Below are 22659 nucleotides of genomic sequence, written 5' to 3'. Positions count from 1 at the left end.
TGCATGTGTGTTTCATTCTACCCATCCACAAGTGTGCGAATATGTGTATCACGTGGGAAAATTTCTCGGCTGCTGTATCACTCAGTATAGAAGGCTTCTTTCTCATCCAGAGTCCAGTAGGGTCCATTGTAACAGTTTCGTGTTTCTTAATCTCTCAGTTTTATAAACAAATCTCTTTTCTCAGAAAGGAATGGACATAAAATCTTGTTATAGGCAGTACGCATATGTGCGTGCTAAGTTGTTTCAGTCGTGTCCAACTCTTTGCAACTCGATGGCCTGTAGCCTGCCAGGCTCCTCTGTCCACAGGATTCTCCGGGCAAGAATACTGGAGTGGGTTGCCATGCCCTCGTCCACCTCCTCCAGGGGATCTTCCCGACCCAGGGATGGAACCTGCGTCTCTTATGTCTCCTGAATTGGCAGGCAATTTCTTTGCCACTAGTGCCACCTGGAAAGCCCTACCGGTAGTATTCCAAGTGGACGATTTCCCATTGAAATACGCCCATGTAGAAACATGAGTCATTTTCTCTAATAACATTTCCAGTTGATTGGTCAATCATATGTTTGTTTTGTTTCCCTTTCCATTTTTCTATGTTTTATTCTGAGTTTTTTAAATGTACCTATTCATTACATACTACTTCATTTATATTTTCATTTTCAGTATGAATTTAAGTTCTTTCAGTCATCTCCCTTTAGTAAAAAAGTGAAAGGCTCCCTGGTCCTCCTATCTCCCAATAGAACAGTGAGGAAAGGTAACACCAGAGCATAATCACAGGTGCAGAAGATGTAGAGGAGGGGAGGAAGAGGGCTTTGATGTCCTCTGCACTATGCAGGCTCTCAGCAAGTGGGTCAGGTCCTCTAAGGTTCTCCATCTGTAGAATGAAGTCCCAACTGGTGACCCTTGGAATATTCCCAATGTGGAGCTCTCTCCCTGGAGACCTCTGCTATTGCTGGGAAGAAGCTTGGGTCTCACTTTGCAGAGAGGAAGACCATCTAGTATAACTATGGGTTCTAGAAACTTCTCAAGAAAGAACACAAGAACAGAAGCACTTTGGTGAAGTCACAGGGCACCTTGATTAGATGGAGGAGGAATTTGTCAGTCATGTCACTGAAAGGTTGCAGTTGCCACCTCCCAGAGGCTCCTGTAGCTAATCTGTGAGCTTTCAAAGGAGACCAAACTCCATCACCCATGAAAGGGGAAAATGAGGAGGAGGGTGCCTACCCTGGGGGGTCTAGGAAAACTCAGATTTTCTTGAGATTTAAGACCTTCTATGTGGAGAACTTGTCATCCTCTTTTCAAGGGGCAGTGAGGGATAAGAGGGGCAGGTTGTTCCAAGGATACAAAGCTGGTAGAATCAGCCTTTTTCCTACAAAGAGCCCTCCTGCGGGTCAAGCTTCATCAAATGTGTCTCTCCTGTCATCGGTACCCTGTTCTGGCCCATTCCAGCACCTTCTTAACCCCAAGGGCAGAGGATCTTTCACCCATTGTTAAGGCATGGAGGGGCCTCTCTGCTTTTGTTTTAAAATAATTTATATTAACCTTCCATATTAGCAGAAAACAATTTATAGCAGGCTTTGGCAAACTATGTTCCATGAGCCAAAACTGGCCCACTGTTTGTTTTTGTAAATAATGTTGTACTGGGACACAGCTGTGCCCATTTGTTTAAATATTGTCCATGGTAAACGGTCTATGGGTTTCCCTGGTGGTTCAGATGGTAAAGAGTCTGCCGGCGATGCAGGAGACCCAGGTTCAATCCCTGGGTCAGGAAGATCCCCTGGAGAAGGAAATGGCAACCCACTCCAGTATTCTTGCCTGGAGAATCCCAAAGATGGAGGAGCCTGGTAGGCTACACTCCACGGAGTTGCAAAGAGTTGGACACGAATGAGTGACTAACACAGAATGGTCTATGATTGTTTCTAGCTGAGTTGGGTACTTGCCACAGAAACTGTATGGTCTGCAAAACTAAAAATATTTAACATTTGACCCTTTACAGAAAAAAATTTGCAGACTGTTGATATAAAGAATAACATACCCTATCAGACTTTTTCTCAGTTTGGCTTAATAAAGGAAAATATTCTAAATTAAACATGCAAAGATATATTGTAATAAAAAATTATTTATTTTGTTTCACCAACTGTGAGAACCAATGAGAATTTTATTCTACAGCTTGTTTAGCAATCAGTTATGAACTCAAATTACAAAACACGCATCTGACACCCTTTCCCTTTATATTTTATAAAACTACTTGGTCCATCTTTTTCTTTCTCATCTGGATACTTTACTAGGTATTAACTTACGTATCACCACAGCAACTCTTGCATAGATTGAATTTATAGAAAACATTTATTTATTCTACAAACACAGAACATTTAAGTGAAACAGAGTGAATATAAAGACTTTCCCTTTCATAGACTTGCTTATCCATCTTTTTTTTTTGATATTTAAAGAGAAATATCACAGATGTTTCTTTAAAATATTTTGCTACCAAAATCTGTCTTTTATATTAGATGATTGCCAAATGGTTTCCAAAAGCAAATTGAAATAAAGTACAGAATAGTCAGAAGAGTGGGTAAAAAGACATGGCTGTCTGAGAAGGAAAATTAAAATCAGAATGAACTTTCCTTTGCTACCTCCTTGGTATTATATTTGCAAGAGAAGAGTATCTAGACAGCTACTCTCAGGTAAATTAGAGTTGTGACCCAGATTGGCAGTGGAAAGAAAAATTACAGAAGCTACATATGTAGACATGGATGCATTTGCATCCTATCTATCTCTAGGAGAGAACGGTCAGAGAAATGGACAAGGTTTCTGGCTTAAGTGCTACAAAAACATTATTTTCCCATGATGTAAGACAAAAGAGGACACTTTCTCACCTAGGACACTTTCATGTGGTCACCCCGGAGGTACCACATTCTCCATTTTTGGAAAACAATCTTGGTACAACCATGGTGTTACGATACTTCAGTTGTTAAATTCTGATGACAACTAACTTACAGTATTAGATTACTAATGTAGAATTCAACAACCAAAAGAGATAAAAGTCATTTGAAACCTAAGTTAAGTGAATAACTACTTTCTGGGAATATAAAAGTTTTGTAACGCCAACAGTGGGGCAGTGTTGAGCAGCTGAACACTCAAAGTTCATCAATTCATATGCATTATGCCAAATGACTACATTCAATTTAACATCAAAAAACCATGTCATCTTCTTTTCTCTTTTCCTTTCTGCATTCAGATGATTCATATAATAAACTTTACATTTTAAAACAAGCTTTCTGGGTCAAATAAATTCCATAAAAACAATAATCTCAAAACAATGCCTGTACAATGGATTTTTATAATGTACATTATACTAAGTTAGCGTTTCCATTTATGAACGTCACAAAAGTCCTGCTTTCAGTTTGCAGTCCATGGATCCACATATCTTATAGACTGTATTTGTTTATCTATTGTCAATCCATGCTTTTTACCCACAGCTTTCACAAACCACTGGTGTCACCATTAGCTATATACTCTGTGTCTCTTTTCACCTTGGACATTCATGTTAGACATTACTTTATGTACCACCAGAAGCTACTTTTGCATAAATGAGGTCCAAGGAAAGCATATTTTTTTCTAATAAGTACAGAACATTTAAGCCAAAGAGGGTAGATAAGGGGTCTTTTCCCTTTTTAAGAGACTTGCTTATGCAACATTTTTTTTTTTTTTTGCAATTTAGGGAAGAATACTCTGCAGATGTTTCTTAAATGCAGTGTGCTTACAAATTGGACAACATGTCATTTTCTCCAAATTTTCTTTTTCATCAAGCACTTCAAATAAACTACTAGCATAGTAACAAACTTTATTCTCATAGGTCTTAAAATGTGGTAGAAAATTAGAGTAAATTTTTTTTCTATTTTACTCTCTTCCTCCTTAAGCCTGACCATCTCTTTCTCTTTCTTGAAGCAAGAAAAAAGCAAAATTAAGATGTAAAACAGTGAAAAGGAAATTTTAAGAGGTAAACATGCATAGTACATAATTTGAAAGAGCATTTGACACGTCAAAAAAGAAATTAGACTGAATTAAAATTCACATGCAGAGTACATCATGAGACACACTGGACTGGAAGAAACACAAGCTGGAATTAAGATTGCAGGGAGAAATATCAATAACGTCAGATATGAAGATGATACCACCCTTATGGCAGAAAGTGAAGAGGAACTAAAAAGCCTCTTGATGAAAGTGAAAGTGGAGAGTGAAAAAGTTGGCTTAAAGCTCAACATTCAGAAAACGAAGATCATGGCATCCAGTCCCATCACTTCATGGGAAATAGATGGGGAAACAGTGGAAACAGTGTCAGACTTTATTTTTGGGGGCTCCAAAATCACTGCAGATAGTGACTGCAGCCATGAAATTAAAAGACGCTTACTCCTTGGAAGGAAAGTTATGACCAACCTAGATAGCATATTCAAAAGCAGAGACATTACTTTGCCATCAAAGGTTCGTCTAGTCAAGGCTATGGTTTTTCCTGTGGTCATGTATGGATGTGAGAGTTGGACTGTGAAGAAGGCTGAGTGCCGAAGAATTGATGCTTTTGAACTGTGGTGTTGGAGAAGACTCTTGAGAGTCCCTTGGACTGCAAGGAGATCCAACTAGTCCATTCTGAAGGAGATCAGCCCTGGGATTTCTTTGGAAGGAATGATGCTAAAGCTGAAAGTCCAGTACTTTGGCCACCTCATGCGAAGAGTTGACTCATTGGAAAAGACTCTGATGCTGGGAGGGATTGGGGGCAAGAGGAGAAGGGGACGACAGAGGATGAGATGGCTGGATGGCATCACGGACTCGATAGACGTGAGTCTGGGTGAACTCCAGGAGTTGGTGATGGACAGGGAGGCCTGGCGTGCTGTGATTCATGGGGTTGCAAAGAGTCGGACACGACTGAGCGACTGAACTGAACTGAAAATTCACGAATGACAACTTCAGCTAATTTTCCATCTATCTCCATAGTCTCTTTGTTACTAGTATTTATTGATAAGTTCCCACAACTATCCAGTATGTCTTGGTGTCTACTACAAAAAAGCAAGAAAAGTGCCTTCATCAAGGTCACTAATAGTCAACAGTTGGGCAAAAGAAGGAACAGAAGAAACACATTATCTTTCCGATTGGATGCATTATCTGTTCAGTGATACACCATCATTCTACATTAGCTAATTTTGGACTAAGCTCATTTTTCTTCCTAATTTAATATAAATAAATATTGCTAAAATATATGTATGTATGCATATATATATTTCATTTTATGTTGCTAAATACTTTAATTGATCATTTTCCTTTTATGTAGCTAATTTATAATATTTTCATCATGTAAAAAAGAGCCTGGAAGTAAAACAACAAAAATGCTCAATTCCCCCAAATTTTTCCAAAGTGGCTATTTGGCATCATTGTGAGAGCTGTAGCCATGCCAAAATATCACTTCAAGGTTAGAAAAGTCCGAGACAAAAATATTGCCTCAGGACAAGTTCTCCTTTAAAAATATCACTTTTCTCTTTAAAAATATTTAGGAGTCCTACATTTGGCAATATTCAAACAGATACTTTTCTCTAACCTTGATTTTTGTTCTATAGGACTCCAAATTGGAAAAAAAAATCAGAAAGTATTTCAAGCAAGAAAGACATATAGATGAAAGCATTCATCTAATCATGGTAGTCCTGACTTCTCATCATAAATGAACCTGTGACTTAATTAACACGTAGAGTATCTCACAGCCACTATCACACAGGCCTGAACAGAACCATGGCTTTGTATAATGTACCTTAAGAAACCTGGCAACGCTGTGGTTTGCCCTTTTTGTTTCTTCAAGTGCGTCTTTGTTTTTCCAAATCATGTGGTCAGCGAAGCTCATGACAAGATTGTCCAACTCATTTTGAAAAGATTCGGGAAATCTTTGAGGCCGAGAAAGCTAAGGAAAGAATGGATCATTGCTTTACAATGAGATCTGTGAAATACTAAGCCCGGAAAATATAACCTGTAAGACTTAACTTCATTCTATTTATTATCAAACAAAAAGTCTTTTTGGAAATTTGAAGGCAATAATGAAATTAGAAGCCATTTCAATTTCAAGGTCACGATTTCCACTTTTCAGTGAATTTTTCTTCTATTTTGGCCAATAAAGCTTTCACTTTTTCATTATAAATTATAACATATATGAATTTCAAACTATTCAGACAACATAGAAATGTAACATTTTTTATAACCTCTTAATACCCCTTCTTGCCTTCTCAGGAAATAACTACTATGAATGGTTTAATGACTATTATTCTAGATTTTCTTTGATTCACAGTTTTCTAATTTAAAAATCAATTATTTTGATTTTTAAAACTATTAATAACAATCCTCCAATAAACAACTATAAGAAATCAATGAATGAATAACTGAATGAGTACAGATATTAGTTTGAAATGTCCTCTAAGTTGTGAGTACCAGCTAGCTTTTTTATAAAAGTTATTTCAGTTTTATAAGAGACATAACTGACATACAAAATTATAACATATTTAAACCATACACTCTGGTGTTTTCATGCACATAATAAATTGTGAAAGAATCCCCACCCCTCATCTAGTTAATTAAGCCATCCATCAGCTCACATACATATTTTTGGGGCGAGAACATTTAAGTTCTACTCTCCTAGCAAATTTCAATTATACAATACAGTGCTATCAACTATAATCACCATGTTTTCCATTAGACGCTCAAACGTTATTCATCTTATAGATGGAAGTCTATACCGGCTGGTCTTAACTCTGGTATTAGCATATGCCCATGACAGTTGTCAGTGAGACTTCACTGTCAAAATGCTTTTGCCATAAGATAAAAAATGGTTTGGCTGTGACATTACACAACTACACTGAGTAGTTGTGTACACAGTTACACAATTACACTCACTACACTGAGTAAAACTCTATAGGCCCCTAAAGAGTGCCCTTGGGTACAGAAATCTACCCCTCCTATTTTAACTTGGAAAATTTCAGGCAGCTGAGTTTTCCCATTTCTGTCACTGCTTTGTGAATTTATACAATTTCTTTGCACAAGATAGGTAAGATTCATTCACCTTTAGAAGATGGCTTTAAAATTAGACTTGCAATTTCACTATAGACAGAAACAGACAATTGAGAGTTTGACTAACCTTTATTTTCTTAATCTAAGCACTCAACCTTCCATGGTGCAAGAATAAAAACCATGGAGGCTAAAATTAGAGAAACTGCAGAGCACAAACACTGATTAACTACAGAATGCTGCAGTTGGCTTCGACTGGCTTTTTTTTAGCCATTTTTACCAGGAAATGACTGTCACTTTAAGAATCTCATGGTTACTCTCTGTATATATTCAAAGTTTACTATTGAAATAAAATTAAATTGACAACAAATAAACCTAGTGGATTTAACTGTATACATCATTTTTCATTCTGCTCCATATCCCTTGAGAAATAAGGGTAAATGATTCACCTGTGAAAACAACAATCAGGTTTTAGATAATCAAAGCACAATTGTCGTTTTCCTCTTTTCACTGCGTTAGTCCTCTGCTGCTGCTGCTGCTAAGTCGCTTCAGTCGTGTCCCACTCTGTGCGACCTCATAGATGGCAGCCCACCAGGCTCCCCCATCCCTGGGATTCTCCAGGCAAGAACACTGGAGTGGGTTGCCATTTCCTTCTCCAATGCATGAAAGTGAAAAGTGAAAGTGAAGTCGCTCAGTCGTGTCCAACTCTTAGCGACCCCATGGACTGCAGCCTACCAGGCTCCTCCATCCATGGGATTTTCCAGGCAAGAGTACTGGAGTGGGGGGCCACTGTTAGTCCTCTAAGAGACATTAAACACATCAGTGATGACATTTTCTTCACAAGGATATGCATTAACAGCCTGGACCTTGATAATTCCTCTGTTCCTCCTCCCTGCCCTTTTTTTGTCTTCCTTTCAAACTCCCCTTGAAGCCTACTCCCACTCTTAACCCCAAGACATGCTGATTGGTATACACAGGTAACATCTTTATTTTTTAACTTTTTTGGTTGTGCCACAGGGTTTGTAGGAGCCTAGTCAGAATCCCTGACTAGGGATCGAACCCTGTCCCCAGGAGTGGAAGTGTCGAGTCCTAACCACTAGACCAGCAGGGAATTCCCAATGAGTAATATTTTAAATTCTTCTCCAGAAGTCTATCCCACAGTCTTGAGAGGGGAGAACTGCTGAGCTGGGGACGGGGCTTTCTGTCTCAGGAAAGGGAGGAAGGCAGTGAGGTGACAGTCGGATCCACAGCTGCAAGCTGGAACCTGCTGGAAAACCTGGGCTATGATACGGCAGAGGTCACAAAGACCAGATGCAGAATGCAGGGGCTGAGTTTCAGGCATTTGGGAGTTGTGTTAGGAACAAGGGGCTGATGGAAAACAAAACATGCAGCCAATACAAGCAACCTTTCGCTACTAGAGCTCAGTGTTGAGAAGGCATTCGGCATTTTCTAGTAAATAGGAATTGACAAGGATAAGAAAGCAGGAGTGCCAGGGAGGTGCTGTCTGCCTCTCAGAGGGTTCTTTACCACAAGGGTTGCCATGGCCTCCTCCAGGGGATCTTCCCCGGGATCAAACCTACATCTCTTGTGTCTCCTCCATTGCAGGCAGGTTCTTTACCATTAGTGCCACCTGGAAAGCCCTAATAAATAGGAATTTGCCTTGGACACGAAAGCAGGGGTCTCAGGGAGGTGCTATCTGCCTCTCAGAGGACCAGACTAGAGGATATGACTTCCTCAAAGCTTCCTGATAGTGGAATATTGTTTTAATAACAAAGAAAGCCATTCACTTCTCAATTAAAAAAAAAAATAAAGAAAATGCAAATAGCTTGGGAGATGCTTATTGGGAATGCTTTTAAGTCAAATGATGGCATCTGGTCTACTCCTAATGTGATACATAGAGCTGGTTAGAACATTAGATGGTCACGTGCCCTTAGAAGAAAACTGGGTGTGGTGGCCGCTCCTGAAGAGGGTCATGAAAAGGGAACTGGACTCAGTGAATATGAACTGCTGTCCATGAGAAGTTCTTCTGTTCTTAGGCTGTTCATAGGATGTTTGTAACCTATCGATTTGAGCAGATATATACTAGTGGGAACTGAAAGATTTGAGTCCAGTCCGTTCTTTTTACACATGGGAAAGCAGGCTGTGAGATGTTCAGTGTCTTTTTTTATCATCTAACATGTTAATGGCAGAGCAAGGGTTCTAATGCTGAGGTGTCCTGATAGAGCTTAATAACAGAGAGACAGGGATCATCCTTATCATCATGTTAGATTTTCTCTTGCTCCCAGGTGGGAGGCTGTTATCTCTGGGAGTAGAAGAGCAGACACAGCTGAAAAGCAAACCTGGGACTTAAGAATTCAGAGTTCTGGAATACTAGAGATGATTAGATGCGCAGCCAGGGCAGGTCTCTTATGCTATGTCAAGACCATGTTTGGAAAGACTTGAGGGCTGGAGGTGTGGATGGAAAACCCAAGGATGGTGACTCTGCAGAGTCCCCTGAATCCTCAGTGCCCCATTCCTCTCCTCTAAGAGGCAGCACTTCTGGCACGTGGGAAGATGCTGCAGAAGCCTGCAAGGCAACAGGCAGACCCCTTGGGAGCTGTCCTTCCTCCTCTCCTGAAGCTCCGGGCATTAACTATGTTATACCCCAGCTCAACTCAGCTGTGAACCTGCTCAGCCTAATAAGGTAAGGAAGAGTGTATACCCCAAGGAGTTAATAAGATTTAGCTAGCATATGCCAGATATGGTTTCCCAAGTGGTGATAGTGGTAAAGAACTCGCCTGCCAATGCAGGAGAAGCAAGAGATTCGGGTTTGATCCCTGGGTCAGGAAGATCACTTGGCGAGGGAAATGGTAGCCCATTCCAGTATTCTTCCCTGGAAAATTCCATGGGCAGAGGAGACTGGTGGGCTACAGTTCATGGGGCCGCAAAGAGTTGGACACGACTGAGTAACTCAAAATAGCACAGCATGTACTAGCAAGGGCCACGTGGGAGTACCACTGAGACAATGTTGTGGGTGTTTGATCAACATGGCCAGAATGAAAGAGTGGATAAGTTCAAATTCACTGAGTTGAGGGCACTTTGTCAGGACGTGGGCTTAAACAAGAATTCAGGGGATGGACCACTCACTGTTAGGTGGCTCTTAAGAGCCCTGGAGATGGCTCATTTTAAGCAGGATGAAAATACCTGGGTTGCCCTGGCAGATGATAGAGGAAGGAATAAAAAGGCAGAGGGAAGTGGACATATAGGAATGGAAATATGAGCCCAGAAGACCCACTGTGCACCAAAGCCATCCAGAAGGTATTAGGGACTGACATCCCTAAGACATTCAGTGGTATCTCCCTTCTGCAGGTGGGAGAGACAAATACAGTGTTGGCTCACTAACAGCCATGAGGATGAGGGTCAGCTATATACAGAGGTCATGTGATTGCACCCAGTCTCCAGGGACCAGTGGCTGTGATGATCAAGACAAATGGCAAGTCTGGAGAGCAGCCAAGGGGGCTTGACTCTCAGGAAGCTGTAGGGCTGGTTACTGATGTGTGGAATCCCTAGGGACAAGACAGGTAGCAGGCAACAATGGCACTGCTTCATATCCACCAATAAGACAAAATGGACCATCAGAAGACAAGGATCTCTGTTCCAACAAATAGCCATGACTCTTCCATCTTCCTGGACCTGAGTCAGTTCTCAAATCTGGTACACGCTGGCTGAAGAGGAGGCAGGGTCCCTAAAGAAAATGTCCTGCAGCTTGAATAAGTGTCTAATGCAATGATTCTAAAGTCCTTCTCCAAAGGACCCTATAGGATTTTCTTAGGTGATTACACTCAAACATTTGAAGCACGAGTGGACACAGGATCTGAACTGATGTTGATATCTGGAGACTAAAATACCATCATGTCCACCTGCTTAGAGTAGAAACTCACAAGATTAATAATGTAGTCCTAAGTTCTGTTAGCAGCAGGTCCACTGGGTTCAAAGATCTGACCACCAGCCATTTACCTGGTCTAAATGTATAATTTGTATTGACACAATTGGCATTTGCAGTAAACACACTGGATGCTTGACTGGCGGCTTGGCCAAGGGTAACTTGGCCTCTGTCTTCCTGGACCTGAGTCAGTTCTCAAATCTGGTACACACTGACTGAAAAGGAGACAGGGTCCCTAAAGAAAGTGTCCTGCAGCTTTAGTAAGTGTATAATATAATGATTCTAAAGTCCGTCTTCAAAGGGCTCTATAGGTTTTGGCCTAAGACACTGCCCCTCCCCCACCAAGAGTATAAATGAAGACAATAATTGCTATTCACCACTATCCCCACCCCATGCAATACTGTTCTGATTTAGTCTCCCAGTGAAGGAGGCATAGTGTCTGAGGTTTCTGCCTGGTCTTACCCACAAAGAGAACAGAGAGAAATACATGCAGAAATCAGGGAATCTACTTGGGAGGTTCTTGATCCTCCTTACCCAATTGTAACTAGAAATGGTCCAAAGGCTGAGACCACTCTGGACCCATTTGGAATGAGCGTTTGGGCCACAACACAGGTAAGTGACTGAGACCTTCAGAGCTACTGGCTGAAGGTGAGGGGAATCTAGAATGGATGGCAGAGGAGGAAGACGATGAGAACCATGTACGGTCCTGAGGCCAGCAATAGTAACAGACTACAGTTAATCAAATCCCACTAGGCCCCATTTTTCAGGAAGAGAGGCCCAGGGAAGCTACGGAGGGGCAGAATCAGAGACATTTGCAAAATGTAGTGTAATCTGTGGACCGTGGACCGCAGGTGGCAGTCAAGGATATGCACAGCGCAGACATTCCTTTGAGAAAAAATCTGCTTGATGAAAGAAACAGCTACGGAGTTTTGGGGATGCACTCAAGAGACCATGCCAAGGTCACCAAGGTCACATTCTCCCTGGCTGCTCCAAGCTTGCAGAGGTGCCAGAGTCAGATCATCTGCCCAATGCAGGACTTTCCTCATGAACATTCCTTGCTCTCAGACAGCCCATTGGTCCAGCTAAAACTGTCTCACTGCAAGGCTCTTTGCAGTCAATCCTCCTTCCTTTGCCATTTCCTTTCACAGGCATCAGACTTCCCTAGTCCTTTTGTCTGTCCTTTTATCCTTTACAGTCATTTTGCATTTCTAACTTTGTCCTTCCATCTGCTTCTGAAGGACCTGTACTGACACAACAATCACGTCTCCTACATAGAAAGCATGAGCAGGGACTTCCCTGGTGGTCCAGTGGCTAAGACTTTGCCTTCCAAGGCAAGGCGTGTGGGTTCGATCCCTGACTGGGGGACTAAGGGATTTCCCTGATGGCTCAGACAGTAAAGAATTTGCCTGCAATGCAGGAGATCCAGGTTCAATCCCTGGGTCGAGAAGATCCCCTGGAGATGGGAATGGCTACCCACTCCAGTATTCTTGCCTGGAGAATTTCACGGACACATGACTCTGGCAGGCTACACTCCATGGGGTCAAAAAGAGCTGGACATGACTGACTGACTAACACTCTCTCTGGGGGAGGCTAAGATCTCACATGCCTTGCTAGCAAAAAACCAAAACATAAAAGATAAGTAATATTGTAACAAATTCCATAAAGACTTTAAAAATGGTCCAGATAAAAAAATTCTTAAAGCAGTGAGCATAAATCAGTAAGGTTTAGAAAACAAATAAAAATGGAACTAATAAGAGCATATTCATTATTCAGAGAATATTCATGAGCATAATTGTTGGATGCTATTTTATTACATATGATCGTACCTGAATTTTATTTGTGTCAATCAAGTGCTGTGCCATGGATTTTAGGATAATTGCAAAGAAGAACCAGGAATGCTGTTAGGAAAAGAAAAGATAATCAGAAATTTATTATCTTACAGCAAAGTAATGATAATTCTGTTCTTTACAACATGCGATACTATAAAATCTTTATCTTGGAATGTATTCTTTGAAATTAAATGCATCAGAGCAATAATATAGTCTCCATTATGTTAGGATCATCCTTAGCAAAATTCTAATGGGAAATGTAAATACCAGATATTTCTGTTTCCCAGTCATCTCTAAGACTGTATAACACAGGAAACTGGCTTATTTGACATGGCTGATTAGACAGTCGTCTTAGGAAATACTTATTCATGGGGTGTTCTACCTGTTTTCCTTAAACAAAACTAAATGTTGTAGCAGGCCCACCCCTCACATTACGATGGGTAGAGGCGAGTAAAAACGGAAGCTGTATGTTTAAGTATTTAAAAGCTAACAGAGTTTTAAATAAAGTATGTTGGCTCTTCCTACCTTGACAAATACAACTTCATGACAGTTTGGAATACTGTACCTGAATGTGGGAGCATAGGAAGTGCATGACCCTGGCCCACCCCTTCCTCTCACCTGGGGCTCCGTCCTGCCCTGAGGGACCTGGTGTGACTGTCCAGCCTGCAAGCCCAAGCGCTGCCCACAAACCTCTCCACAGTTCCTGCCCACAGTTCCTCTCTCCCACCAAACGCTGCTCCTGCCTTAGGTCTGGGGCTACACTCAGGCAACAAGAGTTTCCCTCTTTAGTATGGACTTCTAAAGAGGTGTAAGCAGGCCCAGGAATAAACCTACAAGCTCTAAAGGTGGGGGCTCCTAGGAATCCTTATAGTTCCAGGCGGCACTCCTTTGACTCCCCTCACACTTTGCCTCATGAGAAGGGGTGCACTTGGAGAAGGCCAACAGTGGGGGCCCCTAGGAATCCTTATAGTTCCAGGCAGCCCTCCTTTGACTCCCCTCACACTTTGCCTCATGAGAAGGGGTGCACTTGGAGAAGGCCAAAGAATACCCAGGGCTTCCCAGGTGGTGCTAGTGGTAAAGAACTGGCCGCCAATCCAGGAGACACAAGGGATGTGGGTTTGATCCCTGGGTTGGGAAGATCCTCTGGAGAAGGAAATGGTACCCCACTCCAGAATTCTTGCCTGGAAAACTCCATGGGCAGACGACCCTGGTGGGCTACAGTCCATGGGGTCACAAAGGGTCAGACACAACTGAGCACACACAGCAGCAAAGAACACCCAAGGATGCTAGGTAGGCAGCCTTCTCCAGCGACCCTGTCCCCACCCTTACGCCGTTACAGTCTATTCTCTATGCAGTCATCAGAGAGACCCTTTTGAACCATGGTCAGCTCAATTCACTTCTCCCCTCAAAGGCCTCTCATGGCTCCCAGTTTCTCTCCCAGCGGAAGCCAAAGCCCTTGCAATGGCCCACAGGCCTTACACTACCCGCCTAACCTCCTGGTGCCGCTCTGAGTTCATCTTGCCTCCTCTCTTTGCTTACGTGGCTCCTGACCTTCCTGCCATCCTTTAGGCACGTCCACCAGGTGTGCTGCTGCCTTATGACATTATACAGGTCTTCCCCTCAATCTTTATTTTCTTTAATTGAAATAAGTTGACTTAATAATGTTATGTAAGTTTCAGGTGTACAACATAATGATTCAATATTTTTATGGAGTGCACTCCTCAAGGTTATTATAAAATACCGGCAATATACCCTGTGCTCCTCATTACATTGTTGTAGTTTATTTTATACCTAGCAGTTTGTACCTCTTAATCCCCTTGACTTATTTTGCCCCTCCCCTCACTCCTCTCCCCTCAGATAACCACTAGTTCGTTCTCTGTATCACTAAGCCTGTTTCTGTTTTCTTATACTCACTTGTTAGCTTTATTTTTTAGATTCCACATATAAGTGAACTAAATTTTGCTATTTGTGACATCATGGATGGACCTGGAGGGCATTACATGCTTAGTGAAATAAGTCAAAGAATGACAAATACTGTATGTTTCCCCTTCTCCCTTTAATGTTCTACCCTAAACGTCTCTAGCTCTCTCACCCCCTTCACATTTTTTGCTGAGGTCTTTCCTTCTCCACAGCTCTATCCTGACCACTGTATTTAAAACTGTAAACCTCACTCTGCCCTCAGTGCTCCCCATGCCCTTACCTGCTTGATATTTTCTTTTCCCATGCTACTTCTCACCGCTGAACATGCAATTTTTCCCCAACATTTTTTAAAACCTTTTTTAAGGTTTTAAAGCATATTTAAAGACTTTTTTTTTTTTTTTTTTTAATCTTTAGGCCACACCGCCTGGCATGTGGGATTTTTTTAAATCGATTTTTAAAATTTTAAAACTAATTTTTTTTATTTTAAAACAAAAGAAATTAGAATTACTTTACAATGTTGTGTTAATTTCTGCTGTGCAACATGAATCAGCTGTATGTATACATACATCCCCTCCCTCTTGAGCTTCCCTTCCACCCCGCCTTCCCACCCCACCCTCCCCTCTAGGTCATCACAGAGCATCAAGCTGAGCATCCTGGGTCACACAGCAACTTCCCACTAGCTATCTGTTTCACACATGGTAGTGTATATACGTCAATGCGACTCTTGTAGTTCATCTCAACCTCTCCTTCCCACATGTGGGATCTTAATTTCCTGATCAGGGATTGAACCTGAGCCCCCTGCATTGGCAACGTGGAGTCTTAACCACTGGACAGCCAGGGAAGTCCCTGAACATGCAATTTAATTAACTTTGCTATTATGTGGGTCATTTACTATTTTTTATCTTGCAGTACTATGTAAACTTCCCAAAGGCAGAGATTTTTATTCTATTCTCTATATGCATATCAAGTGCCAAGGATGGTGAGGATGGTGTTTGTTGTATGGAAGGCACTTAGAACATATTTGCTGGATAAATTGAATGAATATGCTCATACAGCTAATTTAAATTTAAACAAACAAACCACTTGACCTAGACAACTTTGATTTTAGTGAAATGCTGATGCTTATTGATCCAGCCTCAGCCCTCTCTAGCTACTTACTCATCAATCATCTATCTGTCAAGTCATGATAGATAATTAATTTAGCAGGGGACTACATTCACAAGTCTATAATAACTTAGAGTTATATCTTCATAAGCTTCTCACCATCTTTTATGTTACTACAAATCCATGTGTTGCAACTTTTGGGGGAAAAAGAGTAGCTGTTTCTCTGCCTCCTTTCTGCTGTCAGTCTACTCATTAATATATCATTAATCCTTTTGTTGGTATTTTTCCTCTTGTTGTGCCTAAAAAACCCATAAACTTTATTTTGGGTACACTTAGTACTTTTGAATGTTATAGGCCATTCTTAAGAGTCATTCATTTTGCCTTTAGGCCAAAGGACCTGAGTCCATTCTACTTTTAAAGATGATCTGTTCTCTTAATATTGGAGGAGGGCATGGCAACCCACTCCAATATTCTTGCCTGGGGAATCCCATGGACGGAGGAGCCTGGTGGGCTACAGTCCATGGGGTCACATGCTACTGTTCCAACACGAAGCTTACACCAGAACCATAAGAGAAACGATCTATAAAAATCAATGACTCCTATTACCTTCAGAGTTGAGTGTAAGCCATCCCAGTGAAAGCCCGTCTTTAAATTCTTTACCTTCAGGACATGCTTGACTGTTGTGGAGTCATTTGATTGCAAAAGACCAGTCATATTTTTAACCAGTTCTTCATGTATAGTTCTCTCCTTGTATGCCGTAGTCTTGAACACAAACTGAAGAAAATCCAAACAGTGAAAAAAAAGTTAAACACTTAAAAACAAAGGGTCAAAAATTATGTTCCATGAATAACTCATGTCTCAAAATTATCTGCTCATGCCAGATTTTGTCATGAAATAAATGAAGGCCCAATGATAAGTGTAATACACACCTGCTCCTACTGAGGGCTTTGTACAGGTAGAGCCTTGCTCACCTAAGCTCTCCTTGACACACTCTTAGTAGAAATAAAAAAGAAGATCAGAGAGCAATTCAGCGGGTTCAAGGAAACATGGAGGGCTTTGACCCACCTACTGAGGGCACATTTCCCCTTCTCCTTCCTTCCACTGGCAACAGGTGGGTGGCATGGTAGCATTTCTTCATCCTGAAAGGGTAGAGCACCCACTCAAATAGCCAAGTGGGGAACCTGGTGCCTTCCAGAGGCCAGTAGGAGAACTGCCCACGAGCCCGGGGTCCACTACCTCCTCACGCTGAGACGCGGCAACCAAGAGGTTCATAAACATTGGCCGTCAGTAAGATAACAAAGGCTGCTGGCCTTTTCCTTAAAAGATCGGTTGTTGGCACAGTGAGTGCATGTCATGGTTTAGTCTTCCATATTTCTTCATATATTTTAAGTATCAATTCATGCACATGTATTTAAAGTACAAAATGCTTATGATATTTTACTTATGAGTTGGGTTTGCCTCAAGGAAGGTCATTTCTTTATAATATTCACAGTTTGGACTTCACTATTGTCAAGGGTGAAGACAGACAAGAAACAAAGCAGAGGCACTTTGCATTTGGGGTCTATAGCTATTTCTTTGACTTCATAGCACACTGATGCCTAAATCTCCTGAGGCGTCTGACTTCTCCAAGCTCATCCCAAAGGAGAAGAATAAGGCTAAGAGATGCATGAAACTAGCTAAAATCAAGAGTAGTACAATTTTCCCCCTCATGGATTATGACTCCTATGAGGGTAATGTAATCAACTATCTAATCCCATGCACAGTTACTTAGCTCCAAGGGCATTTTGACTAGCTCTGAAATTTTTTAAAATTTTGGCTAAACCATGTCAATCCCATGAGTTGCTATAAACGATGGTATCTAATTAGATCAACTTTAGACATACATCTTTGAAAAAGACAAGGTGAGTGTATGTGTACATTTTGGATATTGTAGATGGAGTGAGTTAGCAGCATTTAGCACCACTGAACTTGAAATGGTGTTTAGCATATTTCTGAATAAGTATGAACTATATCAACTATCACATTTTGCAAGGACATCAAAGCAGGTATTGACCCCAGTTTTCATTAAACTCTTAGGTGTGGAGCTTAATATTATTGTATATGTTAGAAATTAATTTTTTTCCATTAAGGGTGAAAAAAAAATCAGATTCCTTGGTCAAGGTCAGACTGTCAGCCATGTACTATATATAGCAGGAGTCAAATCACAGAGTCAGATAGCTGGATGTTCATCTCATCCACTTATCTCACTTCACAGAGAGGAAATGTGAGGTTCAGACAGGCTGATCACTCCGAGTTAACGATCTAACCCTAACTAGAATCTAGTTTTCCATTTTCTACTTTAGTGCTTTTTCCAGAATAAATTTTAGTTGGTTATATATATTTGTCTGTATTTGTTTTAGACATATGAAATTATGTTATGAAACATCTTTAGGAATTGTCATCAGCTTGAAAATCCACGTAGGTGTATTTCTGGATTTAAAACACTGACAAAATGTGGTCCACTGGAGAAAACACTTCAAAGCAAACTCAATAAGTATCCTCCTACATCATAAAATCAAATGGTCTTGTCAGGATTTTTTTAAATATCCTGGTTAAAAATAAGGACTGCTCCAGGAAGCACTGCCAGGATACCACTCCAAGAGCATTACAGATTGCTTCTATGAGCTGATATAAGGCTCTCATCAGGAACTAGCCTTGGCTGTCACAAAAATAGTCACATCAGTGGGTTCTAAAAGCAATTTTTGGTAATTCTACTGGAACAAGGTAAATAATACGTGTGTTGAAAAGGAGATGACTTTGTATGACAGAGATTGGGAAATTTTTTTCCTTTCATGCCCTCCGGAGCTTGAAATGGAAAACTGGGGTAAGGGTTGAGAGAATGAAAATTCTATAGATGATTCTGCTGAACAGTAAACTCATCAATATCCTATAAAAGGAAGCTATGCCTCTGTCTTACAGAGCAAACTAAAAAGGCATTTGTAGATGGAACTGGCCTTTGGCAATTGAATTGTAGACCTTATTGGGTAAAATCATACCATAGGGAAATTATTGTGAAATTACTATTTTTGGCATATAAGGGCACACACTCATACTTAGATATTTGGGAAGACATTTAACTTTTCTGACAGATAAAAAACATGTTAATATGAAACTGTTATGGGAGTAATTCCTCACTGATAATATCTCAGAGGGGTTCACTCCAGAATAAAATTTTTAGTTATTTCTTGCTGTCACAAAATTTTAGCACAAAGGACCCCAAATTTCTTCTCTGGTTGCCTTTTTAGACATCTAAACTACATGGGCATATGTCTACCTATATATATTCATGGAATATTTTCTTTTAATTAAAAAGTTCTATGTCTCTTAAAAGAGATAATCTATACATAAAAATTGAAATTTAGGTCCTTTATTTATATAAAGGAATATAAGATACTTTTATTTATCTCTGGATGGTTTTTTTCTTTTCCTTCAAGAAGATGACCTTTAGGCTGGAACTATAATGTGCAAACATCATCACAAGTTCACTGGCATAAATTCACAGGCCAACTGAAAATGAGAATATAAACATGTCCAAGTGAACATCTGACGAAGGCCACTGGAGGAAGCAGTGCACACTGATGGGATGGGCTAGTGGTTCATGCCGGAGGAGAAAGGACTTAACATACCAGAAGCAGGTACAAATATACAGTAACTGGGAAAATGAAATAATGCCTGAGAAAACAATAAAAAGAGCTAAGAAAACATTACAGAAGAAACAGCACATTCAACAAACCAACAGGAGGCATCTTCCTTAAATTTACAGAGGAATTTCATATATTTCTAATGTTGATTTCAAAAGACCATACTTTCGTTTTCTCCTGCACTTCTTTCTTTGCTTTTTCTCCCCATATAAATATTCATTTGCACACGTATGCATTATTTATATATTGAAATAATACATTAAGCCCATTAATGCAAAAAAGAAGGAGTTCTAAGTCACTAAAGGGAAAGTTCAGTATGACTGGGGTGGGCACCATTCAGCTAAAGAGGGGAACTCCTCACTTATTGCAGACAGGAAATGAGACAAGCCACACAGCACAAGGGGATACAACCGACGCCCACGTGGCAATTTCATACCTTAATGTAGGACTGGACAGAGTGGTCCAGCTGTTCCTCATGGCACTTGGCCACGATGTCGGTCAGAACCCTGGAAGAGCAAAGCTGTTGAGTGGCCTTTCTGGAGAAGGCAGGAAAATACCACTTGGTTTGTCACTGAAGTGCTTGGTAAGCTGGGCACTTAATCATTACTGAATGAATGAATGAACCAATTTCAAACTCAGTACCGGGTGTTCAGTATCTATAACATCCATTAGCCATTTCCAACCTTGAAATTTCTAAACACGAAGATAAAAGTCATGTCTTATGGCTGCTATTACAGTTTGTGTCTGCTGACAATGTCTTTTTGGAAAAGGAATTGATTTTAGTATCTTATTAGAACTTAAGATCTTTAACCTCTAAGTATCACATTCTGTTTTTAAAGAGCTTGTCTTCCAACTTAGAGGTGTTATATATGTGCTTTTGGAAAAAGTATTCAGTCTAAAATGTACATTTTTGGGTTTTCCTCCTTAGCTGGGTTAGAGTCCAGTAGCAATGGTGGTACAGGTTGATTTCTTCACATTAATCCTTGCAGTTACTCCATGGCTGTAGTGCTTAGGAATATCTCAGAATTTTAACAGGTCTATCTGCTGAAATATTTAGGAGTTTTTGCCAACAGATGCATATACTCATGCTGAAAAGAGTACAACCTGAAGGCACAGTTGGGGACTTCTAATCTGGCTCCAGAACTGGATGGTTATAGGAATGTTAGAGATGTTATAATTTTCTAGCTTCAGAGCTTTACTTTAAAAATGATGCTGTGCTTAGTCACTCAGTAGTGTCCTACTCTTTGTGACCCCATGGACTGTAGCCAGCCAGGCTCCTCTGTCCACGGGGATTCTCTAGGCAAGAATACCTAGAGTATTCTTGCCTAGAGTGGGTTGCCATTCCCTTCTCCAGGGGATCTTCCCAACCCAGAGATCAAACCTGGGTATCCCACATTGCAGGCTGATTCTTTACCATCTGAGCCACCAGGGAAGCCCAAGAATACCGGAGTGGGTAGCCTATCCCTTCTCCAGGGGATCTTCCCGACCCAGGAATTGAACCAGGGTCTCCTGCATTTGTAGGCGGATTCTCAACCAGCTGAGCTATGACTGTCTTTCTAAAAGAGGCTAATAATATGTGTGGTAGTTATGAAGGTACTAGAGACATTTCAATGTCAATACCTGTGATGGATTCATTTTGATATTTGGCAAAACTAATACAATTATGTAAAGTTTAAAAATAAAATAAAATTAAAAAAAAAGAGTAATTTTTTTCCAGAATGCTGTGACTAATATTTTTTTTAAAAAAATGAACTTTAGGAATATATGATTCAATAATTAACTGAAAACCCTATCTCTAGAAAGAGAAGATTGTAATTTGCTAAAGTCACCAGACAGATTAGTAATGTTGAAAGAATGTAGCGAAGGCAAATTTAAAGCGAGAACAGTGAAAGAAAAACTGAACATAAAAAGAAAAATAAGATTTAGTGGGGAAAAAATGGTACAGCTACTCAGGAAAATAATTCGGCATGTTCTTAAAACCAGCACTTTTGGGACTTGCCCGGTGGCTTAGTGGCTAGCTCTCTGAGCTCCGAGTGCAGAGGGACTGAGTTCAATCCTTGGGCAGGGACCTAGATCCTCCATGCTGCAACTAGGAGCATGCATGCCACAACTAAACACCCTGCATGCTGCAACAAAGGCCAAAGATCCTGTGTGTCACAACTAAGCTCAAGAAATAAATAAATATGAAAAAACCCAATGCATACAACTACCATATGACCTAGCAACTGTTCTTTTCAGAGAAATGGAAACTTATGTTCACCCCAAATCTACCAAAAACTGGAAACAATCCAGCTATCCTTCAATGGGTGAGTTTTAAACATATTATGATATAGAATACTACTCACATAAAAAGGAGAGAACTATTGATTGATGTAACAACCTGGATGAATCTCCAGAGAGTTATGCTGAGTGAAAAAAGCCAATTCCTAAAGGTTACACACTGTCATATGATATAATTCCACATTTGTGCGTGTGTGCATGCTCAGTCGTGTCTAACTCTTTGCAATCCCATGGGCTATAGCCCATCAGGTTCCTCTGCCCATGGGATTCTCCAGGCAAGAATACTGGAATGGGTTGCCATTTCCTCCTCCAGGGGATCTTCCCTACCCAGGGGTTGAACCTGTGTCTCTTGTGTCTCCTGCACTGGCAGGCAGATTCTTTACCTCTGTGCCACCTGGGAAGCCCTCATAAATCCATATAACTTATATATAAATTTAAAATAGACTATATAATAAATTTATCAACTTATATAAATACATGGAATATATAATATAAAAATATATGTACTCATATTACATATAAAATTTCAATATAACATATATAAAATTCTTAAAGTAACAAAATTTTAGAGATGGAGAAAAGATTAGCAGTTGCCAGGAATAACGGGTGGGGACCGAGATGAGAAAGAAGCAGGTGTGTCAATAAAAGGGCAACATGAGGGATCTTTCTGGGAAGGGCGATGTTCTGTCTCCTGCTTCTTTCAATGTCAATATTCTGGGATTGATACTGTCCTATAGTTTTGCTAGATGTCACCATTGGGAACATCTGATGAGAACATGAGCTCTCTTTTGTATTACTTCTTACAACTGCAAGTGCCTCTATAACTATCTCAAAATAAAAAAGTATAATTAAAAAGCACGAAGGAAAAGTTAAAAAAAGAGGTCTAAAACTCCA

General features: G+C 40.5%; 1 protein-coding gene across 7 annotated transcripts in view; it reads right to left on the bottom strand.

Annotated features, from left to right (window-relative positions):
• DOCK10 (dedicator of cytokinesis 10) overlaps nucleotides 1-22659 on the bottom strand; it is a 304771-nt gene that overhangs the window by 50951 nt on the left and 231161 nt on the right. For 4 of the 7 annotated variants that reach the window (XM_070385816.1, XM_070385802.1, XM_070385809.1 and 1 more), the window contains exons 25-28: nucleotides 19922-19991; nucleotides 16412-16579; nucleotides 12779-12850; nucleotides 5790-5936 (exon numbers count right to left, since the gene is read on the bottom strand). In XM_070385816.1, the coding sequence (XP_070241917.1) occupies nucleotides 5790-5936; nucleotides 12779-12850; nucleotides 16412-16579; nucleotides 19922-19991 (457 nt within the window). The remainder of the gene's footprint in view (nucleotides 1-5789; nucleotides 5937-12778; nucleotides 12851-16411; nucleotides 16580-19921; nucleotides 19992-22659) is intronic. The other 3 variants (XM_070385833.1, XM_070385823.1, XM_070385839.1) reach the window with 1 other exon arrangement.

This window comes from Bos mutus, chromosome 2 (genome assembly GCF_027580195.1).
Source record: "Bos mutus isolate GX-2022 chromosome 2, NWIPB_WYAK_1.1, whole genome shotgun sequence".
Classification (NCBI taxonomy): domain Eukaryota; kingdom Metazoa; phylum Chordata; class Mammalia; order Artiodactyla; family Bovidae; genus Bos; species Bos mutus.
The sequence above is the reverse complement of the archived record's forward strand: the minus strand, read 5'-3'. Positions and strand labels throughout refer to the sequence as shown.